This window comes from Acanthisitta chloris, unplaced genomic scaffold, assembly GCF_000695815.1.
Source record: "Acanthisitta chloris isolate BGI_N310 unplaced genomic scaffold, ASM69581v1 scaffold3833, whole genome shotgun sequence".
In the NCBI taxonomy this organism is placed as follows: Eukaryota; Metazoa; Chordata; class Aves; order Passeriformes; family Acanthisittidae; genus Acanthisitta; species Acanthisitta chloris.
Genome location: NW_008663075.1, coordinates 24,527 through 46,752, shown reverse-complemented (window position 1 = coordinate 46,752; position 22,226 = coordinate 24,527). Strand labels below are relative to the sequence as shown.

General features: G+C 43.1%; 1 protein-coding gene across 1 annotated transcript; it reads left to right on the top strand.

The window, feature by feature from the left end:
• Positions 1–944: 944 nt before the first annotated feature.
• C8B (complement component 8, beta polypeptide) lies at positions 945–17,887 on the top strand. Its single transcript, XM_009070838.1, has 12 exons — positions 945–949; positions 1,368–1,518; positions 2,592–2,733; positions 3,669–3,810; positions 5,729–5,861; positions 7,077–7,274; positions 9,465–9,705; positions 11,100–11,228; positions 11,983–12,146; positions 14,320–14,473; positions 16,258–16,326; positions 17,736–17,887. Exons 1-12 carry the CDS (start codon positions 945–947, stop codon positions 17,885–17,887), a joined length of 1,680 nt encoding a protein of 559 aa, XP_009069086.1.
• The last annotated feature ends 4,339 nt before the right edge of the window (positions 17,888–22,226 follow it).

Sequence of the window (22,226 nt, the reverse complement as noted above, 5' to 3'; positions counted from 1 at the left end):
GTGCAGTGTGTCTGCTTTTAGAAAAGTAATCCTCTTGATAAATTTGAGATGACAAATTGCCATGGTCGCGTTGTGACATGGAATTGTTTGCAACGTGCAGCTTCCTCCCATGCTGACTGCTCGACTGTGCTGGGCAGAGAGGGGGTTGTTTTCTTTGAGTACATAAATGGCTAATAGCTGTTTCTTTCTCAGCTACCTTAATACATTGTCCTCCTTCAGAGAACTACAACCATAATCTTTCCAATCTAACTATTTTTGCACTCCTCTCTGAACTTTGACCTCTGATTTCATGCTTTAGCAAGCTGATGAGGTTTTGTAATTCCTTTATTCCATGTGATTTTTAATATGCTGTAATGGGAGCCCCATGCCAGGCGCTAAAATCATACTTAAAGCTTCAGCTGATGCTGTGCCTTGTCTTAGTGAAAGAATTGGGAACACCGCTGTGGTAGTTTCCTTGTCCAAGTGGGTATGAAAAGAAACTAATTGTCAGCATTTTACTAAAGCTTCCCATTTAGATGAGGTGCTACAAGGAGGCATTTGTCTGGGATGAGGATTTAATCAGAAATACTGAATCCTCCAAATGAGTAGGCAGCATTTTGACTGTGGCATTGTGGAAACCTTGGAGACAGTTGTCACATGAAGGAGTGAGAGTGTTTGGGGGGAAGAGCAGAGGCTCACACTTGGGGTTCAGGTTCACGACTGAGATGAATGGGATTAATGGTGAATGACTATTGTGAACTGAGAATAGAGTCTCAAGTCTTTGGCCAGCTTCAGAAAAAATTGGCTGCTCAGCAAAGGGAGGTGCTTAAGCCTGTTTTTGAGAATGTTGAGTGCACACCAGCCCTTGCATGGGACTGATGTTTGTCACAGAGGTGTCTGACCTTGGAGCTGTTCATTGTGTTTGGCAGCGAGGTACCAAAGTGCTGCCCATACAGCAAGAAGCCATGGGGTAAGGGCAGCAACTGATGGTGCAGATTTTACTGGCTACTGGCCAGGTTATTTGGTAGGGCTTGCACAGCTTGAAGCAAAGCCCAGATTGGTGAGATAGGAGTTTCCCATGCTGACTTGATCAAATGTGTATCCTGCAGTCAGCCCTCTTTGAGTGCTCTGCAGGTTTATTCTTATGGTGGTGGGGTAGGGACCTGGGTCTACTCTTGGGCACTGAAGAGTGGGTCAGGTTTCATACAGAATCAATGCCAGTAGAGAATGAGTACTGAAATCTAGAGGTGGCATGGAAGATTTAATGAGGGTCAACACATGGTAGTTCTGTTATTTGACACATAGTTTTGCACAGGGGTAGGTCAAGTTGATGTGTCCTCATAGCTTGGTGGTTTCATACCCTGAAGCTCTCATGTTGTTGCATATAGTGGTGAAGATTCCTTTAACCTCAGCAGCACCAACGAGAGCGTGGCCAAGAGCAGGCACACCCGGTCCGTCCATGACCTGCCGCAGCCCCGCGACTGTGTGTTCTCTGCCTGGTCCTCATGGAGCAAGTGTGATCCCTGCCAGAAGAAAAGGGTGAGTGTTTGTAATCTAGGCACAAAGCCTGAGAAACCAGAAGGCAGGACCTGCTCCAAGTTTTCTCTTTTTTTGTCTATGGGGTTGGACATATGGAGAGATGCTGAGGAAAGTCCTGTGGGACTGGAAAGGTGAGACTGTGGGCTTTTGCTTCCAGGTGGCTTTTAGCTCTTCAGCTCATCACCTCCCATAATTCCAGTGCTTTCCAGGCTGACTCACTGTCCTGAGTAGGTATAAGCCTAGGCTTGGTGAAAATACAGGCAGGAAGCCCAGGCTTTGCAGAGACTTTCTCTCGAACACAATCCTCTTCTTCCAGCGTCAGTGCGGAGCACCATCCCCGGTAATGGTTCCCTGTGGGACCTGGGGACACTCGGTGCCTCTCAGGATTAAGATGCTTTTTCTTGTCTGCCAGCCAGCATTTTCCACCCAAGAAACCACATCAAACAAAAGTAATGATCCCAATAGCATGAAGAGCAAAATCCCTGTTGCTAGAGAGACCTCTGCTAACGAGTTGGAGAAGCTGTTCCCCGGCTTAAGAGGGAGTAACCAGTGGTGGTAGCTGGGAAGAATGAAGCTTTATATCAAAGAGTTAATCTTAGAAGCTAGGGGGAAAAGGAGGGCTAACATATTGGATGGAGTAATTGACTGCTTCACAGCAGTGTTGTGGGCGGAAAAAATCCCTAATGATACAGAGGGGCAAGTAAATACACTGACAGAAAATAACAAGGGATGGTGTTACCAGCACTAATTGAGAGAGAGGAGATGGAACTGAATCCTTCCTTACTCTAGCAAAGTCCCGTGCTACCCTGTCAGGCTCATTTAGACAAACTGTCAAAGCAAAGCAAACTTCCCTTCATCCCTTCCAATCTTCAGTCCCTCCTTAGTAAAATTAAAACTGTCGCATATGAGAACCCTTTGAAATGAGGCACATTACTAGCATCATGCTTCTTTGCTGACACTTTTTTAATATGACAGTACTCTTAGATGAGATCTACCCAACACAAAGTTTACTAGAGAAGCGTAAAATTCACAATTTCTGTACACTTGAGTCAATATTTTTTATTTCATCACAGTACAGATTTGTCCGCCTGGAACAACCCTCTCAGTTCGGTGGAGATCTCTGTGATTACTCTGACAGAGAAGCTGAAGACTGTGTTACAAATAGTCCTTGCAGAAGTAAAGTTAGATGTGAAGGGTTTGTGTGTGCAATTACAGGTAAGGACTTGAAGAGTGAGAAATGGTGGTGCTCAGGTGACATCTCTGACACCACTACATTCAACTTTCTGCTTTTACAAGAGTTTGCTGGGGCAAAGGGATGTCAGTTGACACAGTTCCATCCATGCTTGTGTTGTGTTTGCATCAGTGATTTTGCGTGAGTCTATTAGCCAACATCTGCCACTCTAAAGCATGTCTTTAAAATCTCCAGATAGGAAATTATAACCCAGTTATGTCAGTAAAATCTGTAACACAAGTGACAGCAACAGGAGAATGTGCACTTGTCATCCTTGACACATGTCCAAGAGCACAGCAGGTATAATGTTTGTCCTCGTGATGTTTCCTCCATTCCCATCAATGACTGTAATTACTCAGGGACACTGTAAGCAATGTGGGAAGCAAGGCAGCAGTTGTCTGTATCTGAAGTTAATCATTCTCTGCTTTGCATCTCCACCCTGGTGGGGAAGAGGGAAGTGTCCATGGTGCCAGGGCAGAGGGGAGCTCAGCACCCAAGATGAGGCAAAGAAAAGTGTGTAGGCTTTCTGTCCTCTAGTGTTTTTGTGAAGCGGAAAAACACTCAGTAATCATGGAAATGGGAAGAGGGAAAAAAATCATGCCATATACGTGGTCTGCTGAACAGTGTCCAGCGTGTTTGTTCTCTCAAAACTAAAACATTTTAGCAAAGAAAATTCTATTCTTTTTTATACTTTTAGTTAGCATGGGGTGTTTTTTTCCAGGTTGAGGTAGAAATTTTAAGATTATGAAAGTTTTGAGTGAAACTGAGCAGATGGAATTTGGTGACCCATGCAGAGAGAGAAGAAATATTTTTTTTAGCTAGATTTGAACCATGCATTACATGAATCTTTTGTTTCTGGACTGAGTCAGGGAGTGAGCTTACAGATTGTTCTATAAGTGACTTACATCTTGCATCACAGGGAGGTGCATTACACGACGGCTGCTCTGCAATGGGGATGATGACTGTGGGGACTACTCAGATGAAAAAAACTGCAAAAAGGTGTTTAGAAAATGTGACCAGAAGACAGAACCATACTGGGGAATAGAGAATCTGGCAAAAGGGTGAGTCAGTGACTTTCATGAGATGCTTTCTTACTCAAGGCTGAAAATGATCTTATGTGACTTCAGACATAAACACTGAACAGAGAAAAGATGTAGCAATTGCTGTATCAAGGAGTGAGTTAGGATCCAACAGGCTTTGGGAATATTAGGAAGAAATTCTTTACTATGAGGGTGCTGATGCACAGGTTGGCTAGAGAATCTGTGGCTGCCCCATCCCTGAAGGTGTTCAAGGCCAGGTTGGCCTGGGCCTGGGCCTGGGCTGGTCGGAGGTGTCTCTGCTCAGGGAGGTTGGAACAAGATCATATTTAAGGACTTTTTCAACTCAAAGAATTCCATGGTTCTATGAAATCAGTATCTTGGGTTGCCTAGAATCTGAACCTTACTATGGGTTTGTATTTTTACACAGTGTATTGGTTTTGGAGGCTTCAAACTTCCTTGTATTTCTTCCACAACAGTGAAAGGTGGTGGAATTCATGTGTTTTGTGTGACTGGGGTAGGGTCAACCTGCATGTTAGCAAATTCTGACTTTGTGGAGTTTAAAATCCAAGTCTGAATAGATCCAGCTTTCACAGGCTAAGACTGTGACATCTTTCTGTAAGATCAAACTGTATGAAAAAAAGTATTTTCTCATTCTGCAGGGGGAAAAAATGCTTTTTACATTAAAAAGAAAGGAATGGAAATAATCATATTGGAAGGAAAAAAATTATAATTTCCTCATTCTCTGGAGATATGACTGCTGCACATGTCACTGCTAATGCTTTGTACTTCTGAGTTTAATCAAAATTAAAAATAATGTTGGACAATTATAGGAACATGCTTCTCATCTCTTTGAAGCTACAATTGCACAGTAATTTGCTTTTAGTGGACTTCCTTCTTTTCAGATTGTTCTAAAATTAGAGTTCATTTTTTACATTATCATGCAAGCTTCTCTCTCCAAAATAAGGAGAGGCAGACCCAAGAGAGTCCTGGACACTAATAGGGACACACTTCAAGTATTAGCAATTTACCCCTTTTTTTTGGTTAAGTTTTATCTAATTACACTTCTTACCATTTGAATTTGGGGAGGTGAGTGCCATGTTCTCAGCTGTGTGCCACGAGGGTGGTGTGAGGGTGTCCTGACAGTGAGCAACAAAGGGTTTTTACTACTACACATCCCACCAGCAGCAAGAGGAAGAACAAATCTGGGGGTTTAATCTCCTCTTCTACAAAGGTTGCAGTGCTACATCCTTTCTGAGATCAGACAGGTTAAGATTTCTGTCCATCATCCACTTAAATCAAAGGAAAACTCCCTGTGATTTCAAGGATTAGTTGAGCAGTTGCTTGAGTACCTTTATTGTTCCCTGACAATTTTTACTGTCATCTACTGACCTCTGGTTGGTCCTTGACCAACCTGCTCAAGATTTTGACTGATGAACCAGAACAAAGAAATGTGCATTTAAAATTAGTCCAGATTGATGACATGGATTGGCAAACCTGTCTTTAAAGATCCTGCCGGATGCTGTGAGCATTTGGGGATGCTCAGGGTGGGCAGCTTGGTGAGACAGGGGGTTGGCTGGTCTAGTTTGTTGTGCTCTTCCCAGAGAGTTCCAGTAAAGGCTACAAAGCTGCTGATTCCAGTGGCAGTAATGGTCTGGTGTCATTCATAGCTGGGTGGTGAAAATTGCTCTTCATATTCATCAAGTGTCAAAATTTAACTCTGTCTTTGGCTTTTTCATTAGTTAGGTTCTTCTGCAGCAACTAGGTTAGTAAGACAGTGAAAGAGGCAAAACTTTCTTTTGGGATTTCAAAATAAAGAAGTATGAGGCAAAGAGCCCTCAGCCAAACAAAACAATCTTTCACCTTTCTCAGCCAAGGCATTTGGTATTTATCTCTGAATTTGTGATAATTGTAATGTATTGCTGTTATGCTTCATGTGCAGGTTAAATATCTTCACAAACAACTTGGAAGGATTAGTTCTTGATCACAGGTACTATGCTGGGGGATGTTCTCCCCATTACATCATGGACACAAGATTCAGAAAGCCATACAATGTAGAGAGCTACATACCAGAGGTACGTGTCAGATTTGTCTGCAAATATACATGCATAGATTACAATAGATTTAATGCACAAAACTGATAAAGTTTCTTTACTAAATCATTTTATAAAAAATTGCAAAATTCTTGATACTCAATAGTAACAGACTGAATTTAGTCCTATTCTAAAATATCATTGAGTGGAGACCTCATAGCAACTTTTCAATAGCTGAAGGCCTACAAGGAGCTGGAGAGGGACTCTGTGTTAGGAACTGCAATGATAGGACAAGGGATAATGGGTTCAAACTGAAGGAGGGGAAGTTTATGTTAGATAGTAGAAAAAGGTTCATTACTCTAAGGGTGGTGAGACACTGGCACAGGTTGCCCAGGGATGTGGTGGCTGCCCTGACCCTGGTGGTGTTCAAGGCAAGGCCGGATAAAGTCTTGAGCAACCTGGCCTAGTGAGGAGGTGTCCCTGCCCAGGGCAGGGAGGGTTGGAACTAGATGATCTGTAAGGTCCATTCCAACCCTTAAATTTGATGATTCTGTGATTCTATGATCATCATTCCCCAAACACTCTATGATGTTGGACACACCCCGTTATAATATCTATGTGCAGAGGAATAGGTGATGATGTTCCCTTGCCATTGCAAAAACTGAGCCTTACCTTCCCAGTGCCATTTGTCTGAGAGGCCCCAAAAGGCACCCAGTGGGCATGGGGAGGTTAATTTTAGGCAGAATTGTGGAGTGTCTTGAGAGCCAGGATGGGAAATCTGCCCTTGTGCAACAGCTGTGGGCTGAGCAGCACAACATGTGCTTTGTGTGAAAGCTTCTTTCTGTGGTGCATCAAAGCTCTATTGCAAATAGTATGTATTTGACCTTAATGCTTTTGATGACATAGCATGATATTTTTTAGTGTTGCCCACTAGGAAACCTTTTCCTTTTAGAATTCGTACTTTAATTGATGCCTGTATTTAAGACTTCACCTTCTTTGCATAAGATTGACACATTAAGTGAAAGCCTGAGGACCTTGCAGTATGGAGGAGATAGTAGCTTTCCTGCTGCTGTAAATCAAGTATTCTTGAAGTACCTGTGTTAATAATAATAGTGCTTTGCAATTATACAAGGCTTTTCATCTTCAAAGTGCAAGCATTAATTCACAAGTATATTTGTAGCTCCTTTCCTTCCCCATGCTTCAGGTATACAATCGCTATGCAGGAAATGAGACGTGTTGTTTTTCCTTTCTGTTTAGACCAAAGGCAAATATGAATTTACAATGACTGAATATGACTCTTACTCAGATTATGAAAGCAGTGTCCTGAAGGCAAAATCTACGGAGTACAGCTTCAGCTTTGGTATAAAAATACCAGGACTGTTTGAATTGGGTTTCAGTATAAACGACTACAGGTTCAGTAAGTTCATTCGGAGGACGAAAAGATTTTCTTCAACTGTAAGCACTGCTCCACTTAATTCTCTGATAACATGTTATCCACGAGGGTGTGTGTGTGTGTGTGTGTGGTGTGATGCTCATCATCAGGTCATCAGCCATGACTGGGACAAATGAAATCTTTCCCCAGTGGAGTTTGCTGTTTGATCAAGTTGTTACTACAGCCACAATGCCTTAACTTGTGATTACAGCATCCAAAAGCTTTTCCATTCACCTATTAGACAGGAACTGGACTGCCTAACCTCTGAAATCAGCCACAACTGATTGAGAAGACAAAGATCCTTATGGGTGCCTTCCAATTCAGGATATTCTGTGATTTTAACTGTGTGTGGTGTGCCCGGTGTCCTGCTGGACATCCACATTTGGATGGTAGTAATGAAGTCATTTTATAAAATGAAACAGAAGAGCCTGTTCAAATGGCCTCCCCTCCATGCACTCAACTTGCTCATTGGAGATGTACAGATGACAGTCCCACAGGGTCTGTCTGCATGGCCATGGGAGCAGGGCCCTGACAAGGTTTACTTCTGATGCCAAAGCAGTGTGGGAGGTGGGAGGGGAGTGGGTGCAGCTAATACCGTGGCTCCTCCAAGGGAATCTGCACAGGTAGATTTGGGGTGTAGCTAATGAACCCAGGAGCCAAGAGTTCCCTCTGCACTACAGGTGAGTGACAGTGACTAAGTGAGATATCTGGGATGGCAGGAGGACAGATAGGATTTTTGCCCTTACAGGAATTCCTGCACCTGTACACCCAGTCCAGACACTGGTCAGTGGCACGGACAGCTGTCGTCTGGAGATCCCTGCAGAGTATCACCTCACATATGAAGGGTCATCTCTTTTTTAGGTGGCTTCAGCAAGGCAGGAGCTGTCATGTCAGTAAATGGTAATGCAAGCAGCAAGGCCAAGCTGTTCCACTGTAGGGCAGCCTTGACAATAACGTAGAATGAAAACTGCTAGCAGCCCATCCGTGGGTTTAATTATAGACTAACACATGCCATTTTGCTTCTGCTGATGTGATCTATCTGCCACGTGCACCATTCCCCAGACCAGGACACACATGCCACAAAATACAGATGGCACCATCACTTCCAGTCTCATCTGCGGAGGTTTGGTCACAGCTGTGAGCTGAGGCTTGCTTTAAGCTGGCTGGAGGTGCTTGAATCTGTAACTCCTAGGACTGCTTTATGAGATTGAGTCTGAGGTGGTGTGTGTCATTTGTTTTCTTTGTTTCATCTGTCATTGCTGTAAACAAACATAGCTCTCATCAGCTGTCTAATAGTATCACTGATCTATGTCTCCCTTCAGTATAAAGTACACTCAGGAATGGCAAAGTATTCCTTGTTGCTATTAAACTTGTATTTGCTTTCTGCAAAGAGGCATTTCCCATGACAAGATCAGACGTATATGAGAAGCATTTGCAATAGATATTCATAAAGAAACCCAATACTAAGTCTTGGTTTTATTATTTAAGCTGCTGTTCTATATTGAACCCTCCCTGATGTGCTTGTCCTGCTGGCCCAAACAAGTGGACAGTAAATCCTTTGAACATGATGAAAGACCTCTTCTGTTCCTGACTTTTATGCCAGAAAGGGGAGAGATAATATTTATTCATGTACACATCTACACAGAGACATATAAATATGCATGTGTGTGTTTGTTTGTGTGTATAAGACTGTGTTTTCTTCTTTCCTTTGAGTTTTGGTAACAGAATATTCTGTGGAATATAAATATGAATTTGAGTCAGCCAGAGAATTACTATTTCACATATAAATCATCAGGATTCCAGATGCTGGAGTTTTTCAGATGAGAGCTTATGAGAGACAAAGGCTGGTCAATGTTATTAGGAGTAGAGCAGTCTCATGGGGTGCTGCAGTGTCCTTGCATCCTGTGTATGCCAGAGCAGAGCCTGGGCCCTGCCTTTCCCCAAGTCCCAGTCATGGACTGAGCCATCACCTAACCTGTAACAGGTGTCTGTCCCTCATCTTTCTTCCCTCTCTAATACCAGTCAGAATCCTGATTTTCAGACATTTTACTGCTAAAAAGTTTGCTCTTGCCAAATTAAAAGATTTCCAGTTGCAAACTGTAAAATGAATAAATCCTGACCAGTGCTAATTTTTTAATAGCAATTAACTCCACGTTGTCACTGGAATGGCATCCCTTCTTCTGGATTCTCTTGTGTTTCTGTATTTCCTGTAGTCCAGCAAATTCGTTCACGCCCGTTCTGAGCTGGTGGTTGCTATTTACAAGCTGAAGTCCCGAGCCCTGATGCTGCATTACGAGTTCCTGCAGAGGCTCCACCAGCTCCCATTAGAGTACAGCTATGGGGAGTACAGAGAGCTCTACAGGGACTATGGGACCCACTACATCACAGAGGCTACCCTTGGTGGCACCTACGAATATACTTTGGTCATGAACAGCGATGAGCTCCGGAAGGCAGGTATGTGCATGGGATAAAGCTTTGGGCCAGCGTTTTGGTGAGAAAACCTCGCTGAAGGTGCACAGTGATGGCTCAGATCTGAGGTCAGAAAAGAGAGAAGGTGGAAGAAGGAGCCAACAACATGTCAAAGAAAGCCTGCAGGAAATTCACTGCTCTATGGCAGTGAATAAAGAGCTTGATTTTCAAAGCATGCTCTGCATCATGGGCTTCATCTTGTGCTCAGGCAGTGGGTGCTGCCAGTTCACAAAGAAGGGCCCTATAGCAAGTATTGTAGAGAACATGTCTTGGAGGCTGACAAGATGTTGAGATGAATGAGAATCATGGAGCTTAACACTTCTGTTAGCTTTGAAAACCTTCACCTAAATTCTTTTTCTATTGCCTTTCAAATTGCAGTTTTGAAACACCTTTAGCCTCGAGAGCTTTTCCAGCATGTAGGCAACAGTAAATAATTTTTTGGGTGACTCTTGTGCCTGACATTGCTCTTGCTCTTTGACTCTGGCTTTCTTTGTTGCAAGAAATGATGATTGTTGTGTAGGACAGAGCAAGCAGTGTGACATTAATCAATAGCTGCACTCTCAATTACTTATTCATTGGCATAGGAGTGAGGAACTGCCTCCACTCACTGTTTGCAAAAGCAGTTAGTGCACTCTGCTGTGTGTGATGCTCAGTCTGTTTGCTCTTTTGTTGTCTAGGAAGTTACTTAGCCTGTAGTCAGATACAGCCCAGAGGGATAGAATTTAGATTCAGATTTCAGATATGCAAATATTAATGCTGTTTCCCAGTTTCTGTTAGTGTGGACCCATCACAAGCCACATTTGTTTGAACTAATCTGTATTACTGTTTGCATCAAAATGCTCCACCCATCAGCATCTGCTGACCTAGATCAGGATCCTGCAGCAGTACCAGCATTTTCACACTGTCCCCAGTGTTGAGCTGGTCTGTAAGTTCTTACCAGGGTTTGGAAGGTCCAGTCTGAGAATTCAGGTTTTTCCCTTCAGATGTTACTGGGGGCAGCAAATGACACTGCATGTGTCTGTGGTTCATGATTTGATACTTTCTGTGGGCAGGAGGGCAGGAAAGGAGTCTGGATTGTGCTTACAAGGATCTCATAACATAGTAGTTCCTGCCTTCAGGACTGTGAACATCAATAGGGGCCATTCTGTGTCAACCCAAATCATGGTGCATCGTCTTTTCTGAAGAGACTGGCCAATATCCAATGTGTTCATTTTATTTCATATAGATCTGTTAAATATCCCCCAAAAAAGTGTTTTTCAGCTCAGCTCTATTTTTTCACCAGGGAAAATTATTTATCAACTCCCATTTTCTGTGTATATGGACACATAACATCAAACAGTTGTATTTATAACACTACAATGTTTCTGTGTGTCTTTAAGGTTATTCTCTGGATGATGTCAAGAACTGTGCAAAGGGTGGCTTCAACATTGGTGGAAATATTAAGGGAGTCTATGTGAAGATAGGAGGAAATGTAGGTGTCTGTAGAGCCATTTTAGAAGAGGCTGGAGGTAAGCATGAAACATTTCTACCATTTAATTTCTAGCTTTTGTCACAGTGAAAAGAAGACTTTGTGATCTTGCCTCCTGAAATATTTCCCCACTCCCTCACAACTGCTTTTGAGTCTGCAGGCTAACCCCAGCCAGGCTTAACACAGGGGGAAGTGTCTCAGATCTTGGGGTTTTTTCCAAGCTTTTCTTTGCTGTGTAGAGAATAAATATCTGCTCAGCATCCCAAGAAAAAGCAGGGTCAGAGTAACCATTACCCATCTGGCTGGCGCTGTGTTACCCCCACCTCTCATCTGAACAGCCCAGCCTGCCCCTTTTTGCACCTCAAAAAAAGTCCAGCTGTGGAAAACAGGGAGGTAATGGCATTGTGGGAGCCTCAGGGGATGCGGTGAGCTGGGAGTTTGCAGTGGGAGGAGGGTGAACCTCAACATATGTGGAGGAGAACAAGCAATATTCCTGGTGGTGAGGAGTATTGGGCTGTGGAAGGACCTGTAAGCTCCTAGCCATAGGGAAGAAATTTAGTGGGAGAGATACAGGGTGCAAGAGAGGAGGATGGGAAGTTTCTGCAAGGGAGCAGGAGGGGTACAGGACACATTTTGTAGGAAACAAAGTGTTAAACACTTGTGGCCTTTTTCCTTTGCTCTCTGAGTGGGATGGGTCCTGTACAGGGGTGGTTTGCTGTTAGCTTATATCTCAACTGCGATCCACAAGAACATTCTTGGGCAGAGTTGGACATTTTCTAAATGCATTTTTGCAGACAACACCACCAAAAAACAGTATGTGGAAGATTTTGTCATCCTTGTTCGCGGCGGAGCAAGCGAATACATTACCACGTTGGCTTACAAACAGCTGCCAACGGTGGCACTCATGCAGGAGTGGGGAGATGCTGTCCAGTACAACCCTGAAATCACAAATCTAAAGGTACCGTGTCCATCACTTCATTCAGCCTCACTTAGCTCAATGCCTTGGAGAACTCTATGTTTAAATAAACAAGATCTAAAGGGGGAAAAAGAAGGGGAATAATAGACCTTATCGTGCAGCAGTTTCTCTAAGATTAGGCATTCAGAAAATCAAAGATGTGATGCTTTCATAAGAGAGTGGTTGGAAGTACACAAAGTAATTAGCTTTAGCCCTTCTAACTTGGCTGTGCAGATGTGATCACTTACTCCTGCCTAACAGATTAGACAATCCACCTTCTGTTTTACCAGTCTGTAACTTACCAAATATATATATGGCCACATATATTTTAGAAGGACTTCTATTTTTCTTATTTATTTTCTTCTGTGAGCACCAGTTACTTTTTAGCAACAATTCTCTCTTCTTCAGAAGGTCAAGTATTTCATCTTATATGCCTGGATGTTTGTCCAGCTTAGCTAAACCTTAAAGAGAGGAGTTAGGTTTTGAAAAGGTAAGGATTTTTGATCCTGAAGAGTTTTAGAAATGTAAAAAGCAAACAGAAGTATGTTGCTATTCTGCTTCATCATTTTTAATGTCAAAATAAGTGAATAGTACAAAGGTGCAAGGGAACATCCTTTTATAGAGGAGTTTGGTCTGGTAGTGATGGAAGTTGATTTTATTATTGTATAGTTGTTATTCATTGTAAAATTTAATTTTAGGCAAAAATATATTTGTAAAAGGTGCATGTCTCTCAAGAAAGAGGTGAATTCTAGAAGTATGAAGCAAGCAAAAATCAGTAATGTCTGGAAATACAGACAGTGCCCATCCAGCACTTGACGCAGAGGAGGTGACTTTCCCAAGCCCCTGGTGTGCTGTCGATGGACCTTCCAGAAATGCACTGGGAGGTCTCAGGGCAGGAACAAGAGAAATGCAACCCTCTGCACTAGATACCACATACAGAAATATCTCCCACAAGAAACTGCAAGGTTCTTTGTCTTGCCTGGCATCAGTGACCAGGCTGCCCAGTGAAAAACCTCAGGCGAATGTAATTTGGATTTGGTATCTTCATTTCCATACCAATATCCCTGTGGGGCTTGAAGATCAAAAGTACCAGTGGAGTGTGACTAAATGTCAGCCCAAGAATGCTTAGTTAGGGAAAACTAAAGCAAATCAGTTCATAAATCATCTGCTGAAGGGACTTGGCAGGTCACTCTTAGTGTATTTCCTCATTTGTATGATCTGAATTCAAAAAGCAAAGTATGGATCACAGATAATTGATGAAGAGTGGATGTACAGCAGCAGGAAATGAGCATTGTTTTATTGGACATTCTTTAGCTCTTGTAGTTTGAGCCTGCCATAGCAGGAGGGTGATCTTTCATGCTCACTGTGTTGTTGTGGCCTATATGGCAGCATCTCTGTGTGAGGGTGGGAATTTGGGATGAATCCTCTGATGACACGTGGCAATGCCATCCCACTGGCAATAGTGGGTGATTAGCAATATCAAGACCCCACTTTAACTTCCCCTTGTTCTCAGGAGAAAAATAGTGAGTCAAAATCTCCTTGGTCCCTACTGCATGTTCACCATGTTCTGCCCCCTTGTCTTCTCCCACTGACCCCATCTGCAGATGGAGATCAAATTTTCTTCCTTCTGACAGCAGTGGAAGCCCTTATCTTGTCCCCACAGAGATAGAAATTAGCCTTGCAATGCAGAAGTAGTGAAGGTGAAAGTGCTGATGTGACTAGTGCCTCTGGCTGTGCTGTGGAGCTGTAGGGGGAATGGAGAAGATTTTTGTGGATGGGTTTTTGAGTAAAATTTTTAAATCAGACTAAGAGATCACTCAGAACATCTACATTTGAGCAAATCTGATCTAAAAATGTCTTTATCAGGAAAAGGAATGAGAAGGGATTTAATGAAACTCCTGTGAAACTTTGCCTGTTTGTCAACTAACAGTTTGACTGCTGTATTTTGTTACACATTTCCAACTGTTTTGGTGTTAGAAACCAAGGGGAGCATCCCTGTGAGTGTTCCTGACATCACAGCCTTGCTGTTCACAAGCTTTATGTAAATAGTAATGGGAAACCTGGAGCCTGTACCACATGGCCTTTGTTTCCCTCTCCAGCTGTGCCACCACTGAGCCCTATGATGTTCACAGCATCTTGAACTTGGAAATTAATGCAGTTTCTTCCCTCCCTTCAGACAGAGCCACTGTATCAGCTGGTGACTTCAACTGACTTCGCTAATGCAATCACAATAAAAAAGAATATGCAACGGGCTCTGGAGGAGTTTCAGCTGGAGACCAGTTCCTGTCGCTGTGCTCCATGCCGAAACAATGGCATCCCCTTTCTGCGAGGTACAAGGATTGGAACCTCTTTTCTCTTCTCTTAATAGAAATTAGTTGGGAATGTGTGGGGATCAAGAAAGCTTGATGAATAATCTGCTCTTTAGTTTCTCATGTTATTTCTTTATCAGGTAATTAATTTATTTTTCAAGTTGGTCTACTTGTAGAGTCCTGGTAAGTAAAGACAGTAAAGTCAAGGCATGTGTCTTTTTAATGGGAAGTGACCATCTGTATCTGCTTTATGGAAGAATTTATTCCTTCTCAATTATGCATTTTTAAAAAACCCTTGACATCTTTGAATCTCCTCTTTTGCTTTTAAGATTGCTTCCATCCTCCTGGAGAAGTGACTACTGTCTCAGCATTAATTAGTGTTTGTAAAAGTGTTTTGAAGATGAAAAGCACCGTATAAGTGCCAAGCACAGTCACCACCACTACCTCCTCCCCCCGTTTCTGATAGAAGCTGTACTCCTTTGTAAGCAGGCTGTGATTTAAAAATGAAGGGGTAAAATAATCAAACTGAGTGAAAACCACTCTGCCTAAACAAAGATATATGATGCGATGAGAGCTTCTAACAAAGGGACCATTTTGTCAAGTACCTAATTCCAATCTGCATCTGCAAAAGTCCTGATGAGAATTGCTATCATCAAATTGTATCTAAGGCAGAAACGATCACTTCAGGTACCACCTAGTTGATTGTAGCACTTCAAGGATTTGTCTTATGATGACCCTTGTTTAAATAACATTTTAGGAGCTATTGCAGGTTAGTGTTTCATTTAGGATCTTCTCAACAAGAGGTTTTAAATGACCATTTATTTTCCCAAGTGGGAGCTTTCCTCCAAGGTTCCGCCATAGGATTCACAGCGCAGTCCTGGGCAGCCAGAGCAGGGCTATGTGAGTTTTCCCTCTGCCACAAAGACAAGCTGGGATGCTCCTGTCCCAGGTGCTCATTCCTGATGCTGCAGTTTGCTCACCAAGAGCTGTCTCTAGACACCCTGTGTGCAGTGCTACGTTCAGGTCAGGGATCCCCAGCATCAGAAGGACGTGGAGCTGCTGGAAGGAGTCCAGAGGAGGCCATGAAGATGCTCTGAAAGCTGGAGCATCTCTGCTATAGAGGCAGGCTGAGAGAGCTGGGGATGTTCAGCCTGGAGAAGAGAAGGCTTCAGGGACACCTTAAGGGGCTCCAAGAAAGCTGGAGGGGGACTTTGGACAAGGGCATGTAGTGACAGGACAAGGGGGACTGGCTTTAAATTGAAAGAGAGCAGGGTTAGATTTGACATTCGAAAGAAATTCTTGACTTTCAGAGTGGTGAGGCACCGGCACAGGTTGCCCAGAGAAACTGTGGCTGCCCCATCCTTGGAAATATTAAAGACCAGACTGGATGGATCTCTGAGCAACCTGGTCTAGTAGAAGGTGTCCCTGCCCATGGCAGGGGGGTTGGAGCAAAATGATGTTAAAGTTGCCTTCCAATCCAACCCATTCTAGGATGCTGTGATCTCTTTTGGAGAGGAGCAGGGGGACTCTGTGGTCCCCTGGCTTGCAGAGTTACTGCATCAGTGTGTTGGAGGTTGAGCTGCAGTGCAGTGGCAGGAACAAATGGCTGGGGAGGTGACAGGGGCAGCAGGGTAGTCACAGATCCCCTCTTTATTGCTGTTTTATCCTTTCACCATTGGAGAAAAATGATGACATTTCACCCGCTGTTCCTTCCTCGCAGAAGATGAAGTGCTGAAAAGAAATGGGTGTCTGCGGGGAAATGTGACTTGAAGTCTCTAATTCCCACCATCTCTGCTCTCTTTCAGGAAACAAGTGTGAATGCTTATGTCCCCTTGGCTACAGTGGTACTGCCTGTGAGATCAGCGAGAGGAAAGGTGAGAGGGACCCCAGGTCTGAGAAGTCAGTCCCAGCTGTCTGAGGATGTCTGTCAGTCCCAGATGTCTGAGAAATGTCTGAGGATGGCAGCTGAGGGATGGGGAGTGATGCCCTGTGCTGGCTGTCCCCAGTCTGCCCGACCCAGTGCACCAGGGGTTAGTTAAGGTCCTGCAAAGGGGACAGATATACTTTCCCTGCCCTCTTCTGAATTTCTTTGCACCCACAAGGAGTTGGGTTTATTTTTGCAGTTCAAAGTTGCACAAAGGTTCCTTGCAATTGTATCAAAATATGAGCTCCTGCCTAATTTACAATCCATTGCAAGCCTCAGGTCTCCAGCATCTCTGTTTCCTAAGTTTTTCCCTTTGATAAAGCCAACATGTTGCAAACTGTTCTCCCCCTGATATGCCACCATGCATTTTAATCTTAAAATCTTATTATGTTGTTTTGAAGCATTTACTATTGCTTCTTGGTCACTTTATATCGCTGCTGTCTCTTGACTGATGTTCTTAACTCCTTCTAGTTTAGGATGATCTGTGAATTTAATCATTTTGTTTACTTCTTCCAGCTCATTAATTTGGATGCTAAATAATACCAGATCTCGGGCACCCAGAGCTCTGGCATCATCCCACAATTTGATGCACAGTGTTTATCACTGCACTTTGTTTACCATCTGATTCAGTACTCATTTTGCCATGTCCTAACTAAGACAGGCTCAAATGCCTTTTAAGCCAAGATTTCACCAACCGATTTTGTAGGTATTTCTAACGAAGTCCATGGAACCTTAAACTGTGGAGTCACTTATACCTTCTTTCAGTCTGCTTACCATACATGTAGCCATATCCAACCCTCCCAAAGACACATCCATCCACTTGTCAACATGGAAGTTCCTTTCTCACTCCCCTTTCCTCTTACGTGTTGCCTCCATGATTCTCAGGATTATGAATTTATGTCACTCACATGCTCAGGGTCCAGAATAATCAGTGTAATAGGAAAAGCAATGGAGGAAAAGCTGAATAGTCAAGCTGTTGTTCATTGAAGTGCTAACATTTTCCCTAGCACCTCAAAATGTGGGTGATAGGAGTTTAGTTGCTGTGTTTCTTACCTAGGTTTCGACTAAGTCAGAGACAGAAATGTTCTACAAGCAAATATAAAGCTAATTATAGAATTGACTCTTTTTTCCTTTCGTGCCTTCCTAAATTGTAGTTTGAACAAACACCAGAAATGCCAAACAGAGGATTAACATCTTTAAAACAATCATTCATTGTTAATGACTCCAGTATATTGCTAGTGATGTGGACAGAGGCAAAGCTGTTTGTATCCAAATATGATTCATGGAAGCTGACAGCTCTTCCCATGGAAAGAGCTGCTTTATTCTGACAGTCCTTTCTGGCTTTGTGTTTTTTTCCAGATCCTGCTATTAATGGAAACTGGGAGTGCTGGGCCAGCTGGTCTCCATGTTCAGGAGGTCAACGAACAAGAAGGCGACAGTGCAACAACCCTGCCCCACAAAATGGTGGCTCATCATGCTCAGGGCCAGACTCTGAGACAGCTACTTGCTAGAGGGAATCATTAGGAACTTACACGAAACTGATGGGCAGTTTGCAAACCGCTTGGGAAGATGCCACCTGTCTGACTTTCTGAGTTGGCCTCACTCTGCTCATGGGTCTCATCCAAGAATGCTGAAGTCAGAAACATTGCAGAAGACACTGGGAGCTGGGAGTGTGTTCTGAATCACACCTTTGGACATGCCTTGCAGTTGTCCCATGGGATTGAATGTGCTTACTGACCTTAGTATTTTGCCTTTTCCCTGTCTTTATTGCAATGGGCTAACAGAGACAAGCTTTATCTCCTGCTGTATTTGGTAGCTGCGTGATTTAAAATTGTACTGTCTTGTTTTTGAAGGTTTCTTTGAGATAAGAAAAGACTCTTTGATCTTACGTGCAGCAGAATGTGTGCTAATACGCACTTCTGTGAAGACAGCTGTGTCATGTGGAGCAAAATACAGCATATTAAAGTTTAAATCTCAATGAGCACAACAGTATCTAATGTGACATTTAAAGCTGCTGTCCCTCACTACCCCAAGTGTCCCAATTTATTGTATTTAACTTAAATTGTCTGTCGTATTAGAAATTGTCTTGAATAGAAACCAAATGGTGACACCAAAGCATTGTGGGACTATAGAGCAGTTGTTCTCCCACCACAGCGATGAGCTTCTTCCTGTGTCTTTCTCAGGTAGAATAGATACCCTGAGATTATCAGGTGCACCCCTGTATGCTCATGTAAATTAGTGCTCTGGTTCCTTGGGAAAGGGAGGGAAGGATGGAGGGATAGTACTGAGATGGGGAACTAGAAAGCAGCTGCTGCTTCTTCTGTTGCTTGGGGATATTGGAGGGCAGGAGAGGTGGCTACACTTGCAGGATAGGCTGCGCCCTGGCTAGGCACTGTCACTCCAGGATGCCAGACCTTTCACTGGAGCAGGATGAGATTTTCTGTCATGGGCAGAATCATAGAGTCACAGAATGGTTTGGGTTGGAAGGAACCTTAAAGTTCATCTCGTTCCAACTCCCTGCCATGGGCAGGACAACTTCCACTAAGCTAGGTTGCTCCAAGCCCCATCCAGCCTGGCCTTGAACACTTCCAGAGATGGGGCAGCCACAACTTCTCTGGGATAAATAGCACAATTTTTGGAACACCTGTTTGTGCATCTCCTGAGGACTTCTCCCCCCTTAGTAGTTGCCTCTGTGCCAAACAGGCTCTGGTTCATCAGTCTGATCCTGTGAAACCTGTATTTCAGCAGCTGCATTGCTAGTCCACTTAGGATAGGGCATCTGACTTGGAGAGAGTTTGCTATGGAAAGAGGCAAAGTGAATGGTTTGCCCTTTATTACTGTCCCTGGAGCCATGCATCATAATCCAGGTCTAACAACAGAGGAATTTAGAATACTCTCCACCATTTCATGACTGACCTGAGCCTAGGTCATTCCAGGGACTTACTTCATACTGCTTTGTTAGTGGTTTATGATTTTTCCAAAGACATTTGGTTGAGCCTGCTGTAAAATAGCCAGCAATAGCTTTGCTCCATAAAACAATTCTACCAGTGCAAAGTTGTTCATAAGTGTTGTGAGTCTTGTAACATCTGCAAGGTCAAACACTCTTCTGAGGGTTTTTAGCAATGCTGGTGATGATGGGTTGGTATCACCAGTTTCTCTCCTTTCAGACTGACGTTGTCTAAATGTAATTCCTGTAAGAATTGCTCAGGCTCTCTGACATCTGAACAATGCAACATGCATTTAGTTGTAGCCCTCATGCCGCCTCCACACTAATCGACAAGGTTTCTGTGACAGCTTTAAGAAAGGGAGAGCACATTGCATATGTAAAAGAAGAATGCCCTGTACTCATTATGGGCTTCATAATTTAGCTGACAACCCAAAACATTTCCCTTTTCCACTGTGTGGCTGCAATATCTTTTGTGTGATAGGAATTTGCCAAGAGATTCATTCTGGGTCATGGTCAAAGAGGTCACTGCTTGTGTGAAGTATCATATTCCTTGAAGTTTTTTGAAGGGACACTGTAGAAGCTCTGCAGCTGAGGACCCTGAGGATGTGTCATTGCCTGCCCTACTGGAGAAGCATTGATACACTCTAATTAAGGAACTTTCTCAGCTGAGTTGAGTGGTTTCTCTAAATTTGACCAATTTTCCTGAGCATCATGCTGGATTAACACTGACAAGTAGCCATGGTGCAACTATGCACTGCTGTGGCAAGCAGAGCCAAGTGTAGTGACTTGAACTGGGGCTGTTGTTCCAGCTCAGAAAAAGCCCAGGGTTCTTGAAGTGTCAGTGCTTGTGTTTGGATATTTAGGGAGTTTTATTGATGAAGAGAGGGCAGTCATCAAGATCAGCAGGATAGTCTAACTGACGTATGAGTTCAACAGTAGTTGAATATTCAGCCTATAGGCTTAGAAGCCTCCCATAAAGGACATAACTTTATCTTGTCCTTGTGATTTTGTGCTTTGATTCAACTAACTAATGATTTATTATAACCTGGAGGGTTATAAAGAATACTGTGCTGAAGCTTTTATTGTTTCATTTTGGTTCGCATTAAATTTTGGTACTATCTTTTACTGGTGTTTCTAACTTCCACTTTCTGTGTAAGTTTAGATTAATAACCCACGTGTGAGAAGTCGGGAAGGCTGCAGGTGAGCTTGAACATGTTCAGTGCTGGTTGTGCTGCTCTAGCCCATTTCCCTGGTTAAGATACTTGTCTCAGTGGGCTGTGCTACATCCCATATTATATTTTCACAAGCAGTTTGCTTGAGAAAAAAAAAGAGGGTAAACATGGAAAAGCTGTATTTTTTGCATCTCCCTGCTTTAAGACATTGCTGCTGTGATATGTGATGGATCTAGTCAACATGGCTTTGGAAGCTCCCAAAAGGGTATTTCAGGTAAGTTGTAATTGCTGCATCCAGCTTTCCCAGGATAAGACTTAACTTGACTCTTACCACCCCTAATGTATCCATCAGGAGTGCATAAACCAGACTGCTTTCCAGCCTGGATTCACTTGCTCCCTGCTGTATCATATCACATAGACACTTTATGTTTACCTGTGAGGCTGGAATGTGGTCCAGGCTGTGACTGGGGACTTGCAAACCCTGTGGTAGCCATAGTATTGCTAAATTACTGTGCTCCTGTTTCTCCCACTGTCAGATGGATATAGTTGGTTCTCTCCCAGATCGAGATATTTTGTTGAAAGCAGTCCAGAAAGTGCATGCAGAGGTGATAACAGACCCCAGATTTCCAACTCCTGGTTCTACCCTGATGGCTAAAGAGCCCAGTGAGCACCCAACACAACTGCTAGATTTCAGATCAAATTATGCCTGCAGATTATATCCCATTTTAATACCCCCTAATTCTGTAAATCTACAAAACTGGAGATGGAGATTGTAATTATTATCATTATGAACATATATATTTACTTGTTTGTAATGCAGCACCACAAGTCCCACCATGTTGGGCATGATAGATCAGCACAAGTGCCAGTCGCTCCCCAAACCTGCCAGAATCTGGAATTTCTCTTGTTTCAGGTTTTTGGGATGGGATTGAATGTTTTGCATCTTCTTGTGTCTGTGCATTCCACTGTATAAAAAAGAAGGCATTAATTTTTGAGCTGCTCTTGCTGGGTAATTTCTCTCTACTCTACAATCACAGGCTCAGAGGGACACAGGCATTCGGGCACTCAACGTGACATTGACCCCGAGGTAGAAAACAGCTCTGTCTCAAGCACTGCCCTTATCTACTCTTCTGTTAGCTGGTTATCTGGAGCCTGCACCTTGCAACCTCAGGTGTATTGTCATCAATCATTTGCTATTTTCTTTTGCGTGTTGGTTCCTCTCTGCCCTTCCTTTGTTAATAACCCAGTTTGCCTATATCCATAAAAATATCTGATTGTGATACCATTTATCCAAAGCGCCATACATCCATCATGTACTTATAAGTGAGATAAACAAGGTCTCCTGGGAAATATGCCGCAAGAAATATATAGGATAAATAACTATATCCAATGTATGTCAGTGTGCAAGAGGGGAAAATCCATTCATTAAAACCCGGGTGGAACTGCAGTGTTTTATTGTACCCTCTAAGCTTTTAGTTTAACTAAGAAACGTACATTTTTGCTGCTTATCTCATCTTGCATAAGTGAGATAAACAAGGTCTCCTGGGAAATATGCCGCAAGAAATATATAGGATAAATAACTATATCCAATGTATGTCAGTGTGCAAGAGGGGAAAATCCATTCATTAAAACCCGGGTGGAACTGCAGTGTTTTATTGTACCCTCTAAGCTTTTAGTTTAACTAAGAAACGTACATTTTTGCTGCTTATCTCATCTTGCACTCATGCTGCC